The 11,218-nt window shown below is 41.8% G+C and overlaps 1 protein-coding gene across 1 annotated transcript in view; it reads left to right on the forward strand.

Moving 5' to 3' along the window:
* Positions 1 to 4,992, forward strand: part of AGPAT5 (1-acylglycerol-3-phosphate O-acyltransferase 5) — a 61,375-nt gene extending 56,383 nt beyond the window's left edge. The window contains exons 7-8 of the mRNA XM_076332912.1: positions 627 to 750; positions 2,422 to 4,992. Of these exons, the coding sequence (XP_076189027.1) occupies positions 627 to 750; positions 2,422 to 2,647 (350 nt within the window). The 3' untranslated portion in view covers positions 2,648 to 4,992. The remainder of the gene's footprint in view (positions 1 to 626; positions 751 to 2,421) is intronic.
* Positions 4,993 to 11,218: the final 6,226 nt, after the last annotated feature.

Here is an 11,218-nt window from a genome sequence, read left to right on the forward strand (position 1 = left end):
GAGAGGCGTTGCAATAGGGCTGTCTCGAGATCTGTAAGACAGAAGAAAAATGAAGGGATGCAAAATGGAAAGCAGCATTTTGTTCTGAGTCTTTGCCCTGTTGTACTTTTTAATTATAGGTTATTACTTAAACTGAAGCCCACTTCCTCCTGGAGATGCTTTGGGAAATCACTGTAATTCTGATTTTGTCATCCAGAAGCAAACAAAATTCAGATTTCAAAAAGGACAAGCAAAGAGGATTGCTAACTTTAATCAAAATTGCAGGCTGGATAACATTACGACATCAAAGTTATTGCATCCCACACTACAGAATGAGTAGATTGCTGCTGAGGTAGAAGTGTAACATTTTCAAGCACAGCATTTTACAGTTAGCAGGGTGCATTTTAGGACAATTTTTCCATGCTGCACGTGATAATGGGCCACCATTTCCAAAGTGTGTAGGCCAGATGGTTTCTAAGTTCAGTGAAGTACTCAGGATCTAAACATAAAGAGGGGAGGCTTTGAAAACTGAAGTTAGGCTTCCAAGGCACTTAGAGCTACGAGGTCAAATTTTCGGTGTATTTTAGACAAATAAATGCCCTACAGTGTTTTTGTAACTCAGCCCTGTTGGTTTGCTCTCTTTTTAGAGTTTCTTTGCAAGGAATGCCCAAGAGTTCATGTCTTCATTGATCGAATTGAACTGAAGGACATTCCAGAAGAGCAGATGTATATGAGAAGGTGGCTTCATGAACGTTTTGAAATAAAGGATAAGTGAGTAACAATGTGCAGAACTTTCTGTTTAAAGTAGCTGTCTTCTTTTATATTAACAGATATACCCATGATTTCTGTGTTACCAGCAGTGCAAGCTGTAGGGTTCTCTGAAGAGAGGTGGTGTTGGTACTCCTGTGCATATTTTGTAAAATACCCTTGTGGTTAAAGCTTTTGCTCAGGAGGTTGGGATTCCTGGGTTTTAGACCTTCCTTAGGCTGAAGAGCTGTGAATCCATGTTCCAGGTGAGACTTAAATTCATCTGAATACTCTCCATTTATCTTTCTGAAGCTGAGTCATGCACAGCCAGTAATGTAAGATGCCCGTGGTAGGCAAGCAAGCAAAAAGCAGTTTGATTCTAGCCTCGTAATCAGTGTTAGGTTAGAGTTAGAAAGGGGCAGGTCTTGATCTAATCTATTCTGCCAAAATGAACAATTTTATACATCTTCCGTCAGACAGCAATTGGATAAAAACACAAGTAACCCCGAGGTACCTACCTTCACTGGGGAAATGAGGTGAAGTAGAAGTTTCATCTGTGCATCTCTGGATCGTGGCAGACCTAAAGTGCCTGGCTCCCTCCAGCATCTCCAGATAAGGTCGCCAGTGAGCATATGCAACAGATCCTGGGGGACCTTGTGCCTAAATGTGGGATTTCAGTTGTTTGAGAGATGATGGTTTAATTTGCCACGTCTGAAGTCCAGCTTAAGGGAGCTGAATCTGTTTACTTTCTAAATCTTTGAATACATTGTGTGAGGTAGAAATTTCCCTGGTTCGTCAGGTATGTTCTGCTTTAAAATTGTTCTGCCAGTCTCACACTCCACAGAAGTGAAAAACAGATTCATTTGTCCGGTGATCTTTGAATCCATGTAAAAGTTAACATGACTATCTGTAAACGTGGCACTATTACTAAAGTGTTTTAGAAGTTCGGGATCGCTAAGTAATTTTTTTCTTCACTTTTGAGAGGCAAGAAAGTTTGAATTTCATTTTATAGACAAATAACAGATAGATAAAATAAAAGGGTGCCCAGTGGCCCACAAGTAGTCTTCTGGTGAAGACCAGCAAAATTGAACCCTGATCACCTGTGTCTCATTGTAGACTCCAGTTGACTGGAACATCTTTCCTGGGACCAAAGCAGTCTGTCAGGCGAATTTAGAAATAGTTAAAACCCCAGAATTTTCAAATTCATTTATTAGTGGTTTTCAAAAATAGGAGAAAAAAAATTACTACTAAACTGTGTGGCATTTTACTCTTGCACGTTTGTTATTAGTTTATTTCATGAAGATAATTCCCTCCCTGCCTTCTTTGTTCAGTGATTAACTGTTGCTATTTTGTCCTGCGATATTGCCCAGTAGTCTGGGCTTATTTGCTAAATGCTGAATGAAAAGGATTCTTTTCAACTTTTATATTCAGTGTTAAAATCGGTCCCTCCGGAAAATCTGCTTTTATTGCTCACAAGGGTTCAGGTTGAGTACTCTGATGTGCAATGTTACTTTGAATGCATCGTATTCTTAAGGCATACTGATTGCTTAAACTTGTTACGGACGAGCTGCTACGTATTGTTAAATCATTTGTTAAATAATGTGTGATTAGAAGCAGTTATTGGGTGAAAGTAAGTTGCTTAAAACTTCTTACGCTAATGCATAACTTTGACCATCTCCTTTTGTCTGCTTGTAGGTTACTAATAGAGTTTTATGATGCGAAGGATTCTAAAAGAAGAAATAAGTTCCCTGGAAAAAGTGTTCATTCCAAACTAAGCCTCAAGAAAACTTTGCCATCTTTGCTGTTTTTAGGTGGCCTGACTGCTAGTATGCTTCTGACAGAATCTGGAAGGAAACTTTATGTAAAAACATGGATATATGGGACTTTAATTGGTTGCCTGTGGGTTAGCATTAAACCATAAGCAGATGTTAGTCTCCAGTCAGTGAAATGTGCAGTCTTTTCTTGCACATTGCACGAAACTTTTTCCTGACTTTATAGTAAAAAAGTGTAAATAAAGCCTTATTGATCGAACATTGGAAATAATAGAATTTGTGACTTAAGCCTCTGTGTGGTTGGTCTGGGGAAAATAAATGTAGATTTTCAAATTTGCTACTGATTTTTGCTGGAATAATGACAGATAAACCGAGTCGTGATAAATTGCTTTCCCCATGAACTAACATCCACCTCTATCTGCAGATTTGATGAAGTATGAGTTACGCATAAGGGTGTCTTAAGTGGACCTGTGAATGTATTTACAGAGATTAATTTAGGGTATATATTTATTCTTCTGATATTCATGTTGAATTTTCGTTACTCTTTGGTGCATTGCAGCAGCTCAGTTGCATCTATCCCAGCTGTATCGCAACTAATTCAAAACTTTTTTTTCTTTTTGAATTTTGCTTTTCAGTTTTAGCTAAATACTGTGTTCTTTAAAAGGGACCGTGTAAGCTGGCAACTCATGAGATGTTACCTGAAGCAGAATAAAATGTTCCTGAGAACTACTGTTCATGGGGAAGAAGCTCTGTTTATCTAGTGCATGATTTTTGATTATATTGCAGTATTAGCTGATTATTTTACATATGCAAGACATTAAATTTTACTGAGCAAACAGCTTATTTTGCGCACCCTGTATTTGTGCATAAAAGGACTGTATGCAGTGTAATGAAGTGTTAAGTTTTTGTTTCTGGCCTAACCAGACTGTAGCCTACCTTGTGTCTGTGTTATCCCTAGCGCCTCGAGAGTTTCAGCTGAGCTCACAGACCTTTCGTGTGTACGTGCCATAAGCAGAAGTTTCCTGTTACCTCACGATTTTCTGGAAGCAAACTCTGTCGTTTGGGTAATGCACAGAATTACTCTAACTTCAGGAGCGTAAGGGTATGGTAACGAGGAACCTTCAGGTGTTCCTGCTAAATCCGAAGCATGTGCCTTTTCCTACTAATCTGATTTAGCCTGATGTTTCATAATCCGGCAGTCATCTCCATGCTGTAATATCACACTAGATTCTCAAATCATTCTAGGTGATGCAGACTGCAGTTGGATTGAAGTTACAGGGTTGATGTATACGATTTGCACAATAGACTAGTAGTGAAAGAAATGCATATCCTATCAGTATTTCACCTGCTTGAAAATATACTTTAAAAAGCAAAATCAACAAACCCTTACTACCAGAAAGTCTGCGATTCCCATGGCTGGTATTTTTGTTGGGGAAGCGCCATTTCCTGATATCAAGGGAATTGTCTATATGTACAGCGATGGGGTAGGAAAGAGGATGTACTTTATCTTCTTCCATTAGGGAATTGGACTCCCTGAATCAAAATGAAAGAACTAGAAAATATTTTTATATCACACTTGCAAGCTTTAAACGTGCATCTCTTTTTAGCTTCAGTGCGATTTGTCTTGCATTAGAGTCCACTGTGAGTTAAATGTCTTTTAAAATTATAACTCAGTTTTTCAGATTCCACCATTGCCAGTTAATTAAAGAGACTGCTTTTACTGTGTGGGGTTGGTTTTGGGTTTTTTTTTTTACAGAATTTTGTAGAGTAATTACAGTTCCACCTTAAAATCATTTGGTACAACTTTGAGTTTGCAGTTCTGTGTCCTTCCATAATGGATTTTGTCACTGGAGTTATTTATATCGGTGATTGATTCAGGATATGTTGATGAACCATTTTAAAAACAATGACTGGGAACAACGGTGAAAAACAGTATTGTTATGAGGCTGTGAAACCAGAGGGGGAAAAAAAAAGCCATTTTATGTAACAGCCAAATGTGCTCACATGTAGTTCTTCCTATTCTCAGCTGACTGTTTCCAGTGGGTATAACCAGAAAGCAGTGTTCCTATGTTAGTGTGATTTTCAATCATGGAATGAAATTTTACTCTGACATGACTAAATTTCTTTGTAACAGCTAAGAATAACATTTAATTATACATCAAAAATAAATGCAAACTGCTTAATTCATTTGTAGAAAAATAACCGCTATGTTGGAGAGCCTGATTACCACGAAGTATTGGATCTTTCTTGCTGTTTAAGTACCAGGAATATAATTGACGCAGTGCAACAAACAAACAGGATGTTTATTTTGAACCTCATTCTCTATGTTAATCTTAATTTTTTTTTTCTTGCCATTAATTTATGAAGTTTTGAAACCGCAATTTGCTGATGTATTTGGCATTGGGAGTATCACATGCTATTTCTAAATATGCACTGATATTAACTTGAAATATTTCTTCATTAAAATAAGAAGAGCCAATGCTCATTCAACTTTTCTGTCCTGTCTACTTGTTCAATTTTTTCTGCCCTTTTATGTTTGTAACTTGGTTAACAGGGACTGCTTACAAAAAGGCTACGAGTGTGGTTTTAAGTCCTTGACAGAAGGTTTTGTGTGAGAAACAGCCAATGAAAAGAAAACAACTTGTCTTTTTTTCCTGTGCAGCTAAAATGCGTTCGAATCAATTTGTGCTTGTTCCAACGCAGCATACCACCAGGTCGGCTGGATTGCAGTAGCTTTTCACCCTGCGCCACTTGTTGCTTGTTAATAATGTTCGTTGACGTGCAGTACCACAGCTCTGGCCAGGGATCGGGCTCAGCCGCACGATAGGTCTTGCACAGACAACACCGGCAGACAGGCTGGGCAGACCCAGGGGGTGGGAAGAGGTATTGCAAACAAATACATGAAGTATATCTCGATATATGTATCGAGACCTGTATGGTCAAAAACTTATTTTTCCAGCCGTATCTGATAAAAGCGATTTCCCTCCACACAAGTACTGCTCTCTTCGTATGCATAAACTGTATGTAAACCTTTTATAGTCGGCAACACCACCACTACGTGCTAGTTCCACAATGTTGTTGCTGTGTTTACTTCTGTGGAAGGAATTGGGCTAGTAAGGAAGCATTAACTTAAATAACGGAGAACACAAAAAGGGAAGTGAGACAGAAAACTAAAGCACTGAGTGATGCTACAGTGAAGAAATGACTGGGGAGGACACGTGAGGGGCTCCAGCCTACTGCAGTCTTTTGCTAACTCCTCTGAAGCATTTTCTTAGTGTAATACTTTTGTTTTTCTCTCCTCAGTAGAACATAGCATACCTGTAAAACTGGTTTTTTAGTACTTAAAAATTGGGCCCTGATTATTTTGGCATTTTGGCATGCATAGACTATGTATACTCACTTTGGGGGAGAGGTAACTATTTTAGGATTGGATAACGAAGGGGACCAGGAGCAGGTTTGGGATTTTTGGCTTAGTGTTAAAAATGAAGAAAGAGACTTCTCCCCCTACCACCTCCAAATAAAAATCACTTTTAATGGCAGAAATTTCAACCCAGCCCAGAAAGGCAATGGAAAAAGAGTTAATAGGTTCAAGATCTTGGCACCTGCTTTATAAAGCCTTTTCCTTTATAAATACGGAAACCACAGTTTGGTCTTAACCTGCAGTTCTAGGTCACTTTTTAGCAGAGTGGCTCTGATGACAGGGCTTGAAGTGAACACGATGGGGTTTCTCTTGTCCTCATTTTCATGTTCTTGCCTGTCTCATCAGTTTGGAGCTCGGTGGTCCCAGTGAAGCATGTTGCACAATTTGCGAAGCATAAGACAAAAAAAAATTATTTTAAGTTTGTATAATGGCAAAAGTCACGCAACTAAAACAAAACACAGAGCAAGTCCAGAGGAAGAAAAGCAGCAATAATCTAATACAAAAAAAAGATTAGAAACGTCAGCTCCAGTCAGGCATGACCACAGCTGATTGACTCCAGGGAAGATTTGTTTTCCGTGTGGGGACCAATTTCCCTGTCAGCGTGGTGAATATTTCTCCTACCTGTCCTCTTTCAGTCCCAGATCTGCATCCCTACCCTGGACTGACGGGTCTGTTATTTTCCTAACGAGGTGTCCCTCGTTAGTTTTCAGACACTGATGTGAATCTCGGGTTTCCTCCATTCTCCTCCTGGGCCCAAATTATTTCCCTATTTGTATTCAGCCAGATAAACCGCTGACAGACAGACCACTGATGCCCAGCTCCTACGTTTGAGGACTGGCGTTTGGTGGGCAGATGCCAGTGGAGAGGCTGGGGTCTGTTGCTGGTGGGCTGGACGGAGACGCTGTTCAGAGAGGGGTTACTGGTAAGTCTGTATTGGACATGCGAGGTGGATCTCCCTCCCACCTCTGCTGGAGCATGCTCTTCCACTGACAGACAGTTTGTATGGCCGTAAGTAAATGCGAAGACTAGACGCTACCCTGAAAAACAATAACTTGTTCCTGGGTTATATTTGTAATGTGAAAACTTCATTAGTTAGGCTTGTACAAACTACTTCACAGCCATTCTGTCTCCCTTTCATCTTGTGTGGGAACTCAGTTTTCGAAGGACATTTTGATGCCTCTGTTTGTGTTCCCTGCATGACTAATTCGAACCAGAGCCATTTCAACCTGTTTGCCCGACTGGCCCGAAGATGTTACAGAGGATGCAGATGTTTAAGGGCAGAAGTTGCTGTCGGTCATCTGGCCGTGCAGTGGCAGCCGGAGCTGCTTGTCTGAGCCATCAGGCTCCCCACAGAGCCTCTGCAGTAAACGTGCCCTTTAAATCCCAGTCCCACCACCGTACAAAGAGTTCTGGAGAGAGGTAGGTCCTAAAACCCACTTGGCTTGTTTGTAAAGTATCCAGGACCCGGTGTTCTCTCCAGAGGGTCCCTCCAAAAGGTGGTCTGGGACTCATTCGTGCTTCGAAGCACAGCCGGGCAAGGAGTTGGAGGGTGATGCCTACTTGAGGGTATCAAAGCCCAGTCACTGGAACGGGAAGTAGGAGATATGGTCTCAACATCTCCCGGCCTGAGGAAGATCAGAACTATGGTACTTCCCCAACAACCCCATCTCCTCAGGGAGGCCTGCCAGTGCCACTTTTCACCTCTTTCAGGTGTTCTGGCAAGGATCAGAAAAGATTCCAAGATTTGTAGGGCCAGCATGACTGTAACTGGTGACGAAGGCGTTGGCTGGGTACATGGACTTCTGCATTCAGCCCTGAGGCATTTCTGCACCCAAAATTGAACCACCCTAGGGACAAGGTGGAACCAGAGGTCACCCTGCATGCCCATACCAGCATGCCTGCGGTTGTAGCCTCCAGGCTGTGGTTACAGTATGAGGAAAAGGGGAAGGGTTCTGCTCTAGAAGTGCTGTGGTTTTGAGTGTCTGTCTTTGTTAGGAGTGAGCCTGGAGCGTCATGGGCACTAGCAGACTTTGTTGCTGCTACGCCTGTTTCGGTCCCACACTCTCCGCACCAAGACCCTCCTTCCCCGTCTTCTTCAGAGATGCCGACGAAGGCTGAAACTGCCAAAGCAATTTTGGATTTCTGGATGCAGCCAGCCCCTGGCCTTACTCAGCTGTGCAACTATTTAATCCAGTTGGGACCAGAGGGGAAACTGAGCTAGAGAGAATTTAATTTGCAGTTGGCCAAGACGGGAGGGTTAACACTGTAATGATCCCAGAAAGTATCAAATGCTGTACATCGTTAGGCATAAATAAAAGAATATGCAGGGTTCTCAAGGCTGAAACCTGAACTGGAGGTATTAAGTTAAATTACTTTTCATGCTGTATGCATAACAGTCCCTGGTTAATGTTTTCACTTATGATTTAGCAGGCATTTACATCTCCTACAGTCTAACGTTGCACTTTTAGCAGAAACATTATAGGTCCAGAAAATGGCATTACCTTTATGTTAGTTTGCACCCGAGACTTTTTTAAGTCTTCTGTGATAAGGAAACTATAAAAATTTGCCTCTGATCTATATAATCTATGAGCATTTTTTGGCTTGTATAAACTAAGAAGTCTTCACTTCTTGTCGCATGAGGTATAAAAAAGGTTGGTTTGACATCAAGGTGCTTTAATAAATTCCAGTTGACCACAAAGGATTACATTAGTACAGTCATGTAGTGATGAATATTGAAAATATTTTTAAAAGCACACACAGTTTTTTATAGCCAGGGAGGATAAATTAAAATGCAGAATTACTTCTTCCTGGAACCACACACTTGTAGATAGGACTCGATTGCAGTCAAAGGCCCACCTGCTTTTCTAATGAGAGAAATAAATATAGGTGAATAACGTAATCCACACTGCTGTTTAAAAAGACAGAGAAGTAGAAGTTGCTGAAGAAATGGTGTTTTTATTGTCCAGAAAAGGAAAGGTATTCCAAAGAGCTGACAAATAATTTTGCATAGCTAATAGTACTCCTGCCAGTACAGGATATGGTATTGTTTTCTATCTTTAAACAGTAATAAGAGATGGTGTATACGTATCCTGATACTGTCAATTGTATTCCTGTTCTGTGACAAGATAACGAGAGATTCAAGAAGTCGCAGTACTTAAAACACATCCCCTTTTGCACCGCAGGGTTGGAAATGCCAAGTGGCTGCTGTCGCTAGCTTGTCCTCCGCGTCCCTTTGGAAAGGAGCCTGTTTAAAACTAACAATTATTCTTGGCAGCGCAACATGTAGAAAAGCAAAGGTGAGAGCAGGGACACGTCCCGTCACCAAGAATGCTGGTCACAGTGATAAAAACCAAGCGACCCATCAACAAGCCCTGCAGAAGGTGGGAATGGGAACTCAAGCCGAACGGTGGAACTGCAGTCACGGTGAGATGACAAAGTGCCCATCTGACCAGGGAACCTCAGAGCAAGCGGTGGACACTGGCAGCACTGCTGGGTTTACGCAGCGTGCATGGCAGAGGCAGCGTCTCCGGAGGCCAGATCAGGCTCAGCTGAAGTAAATAGGAACTTTGCATTCCTTGGTTGGTTTTTTTTATTAGAACAATTTTAAGCTTTAGAAGAAAAACCCTCTCCAAATTTTATGACATCCTGGAAAGGAAGGAGTGCTCCCGAACCATCAAAGTTTGGAGCAACTTTGATATCAAATGATACTGTAGAGTAATTGGATAAGGGTCTGCCAGGCTGCAGGTTCTCACCTCTCCCTTCCTTCTTCGTCAGCTCAGGCCAAGTTCTTTTCATACGCAGCGATGACTTTTGGGTCCCTTATTCCTTAGATGCCTGACTTAAGTTAAGCCTACTTTGCAGAAGAACTTAGGACTTGCATCTGCTGTAGAGGGCAACAGGAACATATAAAGTACATCCACACACCACTATACAGCAGCGTCCTGGTAGAGCAAATGTACTTCTTGGATCGAATAATCAGGAAATACTTCTGGGCTCTGGTTTTCTGTTTGTAATATGATGGTAATGCCCTTCCTTGCATTTCAGGGGTGCTCAACACGCATTTTGTTTCGTTTTGTGAAGTTTTGGACCCTTTTTTATAACATTCACCATAATGGTATCAGGAGAAAAAGTGTGATTCTGTCTTCATAACCAGGTTTATTTAACACACAGTCAGTAAGGTATGGGAAGGCCGGCTGAGTGAGTTCAAGTGTTCCTAAGTGAGCTCAGAATAATGTGCAAAGAGAGGCTGAAATGAGATCCCTCACATCCTTCCCCTGCACGCCATTTCCCGGTTGCCTTGCCAGACTCCGTGCTTTGCCGTGCCTCAGTCTCCTCTCCGTCCTCTGATTTCCCTGCAGCGCACTTCGGGTCCCCCCAGCTCTCTGCCAGGGTTCATTTTTTCTGCTCCAAATCTACTTTTCCAAACTATCTATCTCCTCCTCTTGCACATCTTGCCTCCTCTGAATCCAGTTCAGCTGACGTCCTTCATGTAGCCTGGAAACAAACAGGTGGGGAAAAAAAAATCCATGCTTTCCACTCCGAGTATCTGGATTTAGAGCTGCTCTGGCCTGAAGCAGTTAGGAACTGTAATTGCTAGGGAAGTCCTGCTCCAGGCCCTGGAGCATGTCCCATGCTCATGAACTCACCAGAGAACGAAGCCTGCAAGCTCTAGCTGGCCTCTGGCGAGCATGTGTGAACTACAGCTGGCTTGGTTTCTTTCCAAAGCCTTATGAATTGGCCAAATTGAGACAGACTTTTCACTGAGATTAGAAAAAGTCCATCTCAGCAGTAAGGTTACTTTTTTGTCCAGTTCCAAGTCCCTCTTCCAATAAAAAGAGCGCCGCAGCTTTTCGAAGAAGATTGCCAGAGTATTGGGAGGGGGATGTGGGCTTTTGTTTGTCTTAAATCTGGCCATGCTTAAGTTAAGGAAGAAGGATGCTCTCAGAAATGTGGAACTGTTTTGGCTGAAAACTTTGAAGAAAACCCAGCATTCAATGCACACCTGGCAAAGAAAGCTTTGGCATAAATGTTTGCTGGTTGGGCAAAGGTATACGCAAATAAACCCAGGATCGAGAAGGCAAGATGCATTGGGCAGTCCTAACCATAGGTTGCACTACCAGCCATGTATGTAACTTGCATCTTTCCCTCCCTCAACCTTGAACTCTGAGAAAATTTGGACTCAAGGATCGATGTGGGATTGGTTGTGGTTTGGACCAGATTTGGCTCAGTCTTCGTTTTTAACTGGGTGTCTTCAGTGAATCCATTTTATGACTGCACATATCTCAGATTTTGCTTTCTG

This window comes from Aptenodytes patagonicus, chromosome 3, assembly GCF_965638725.1.
Source record: "Aptenodytes patagonicus chromosome 3, bAptPat1.pri.cur, whole genome shotgun sequence".
Classification (NCBI taxonomy): domain Eukaryota; kingdom Metazoa; phylum Chordata; class Aves; order Sphenisciformes; family Spheniscidae; genus Aptenodytes; species Aptenodytes patagonicus.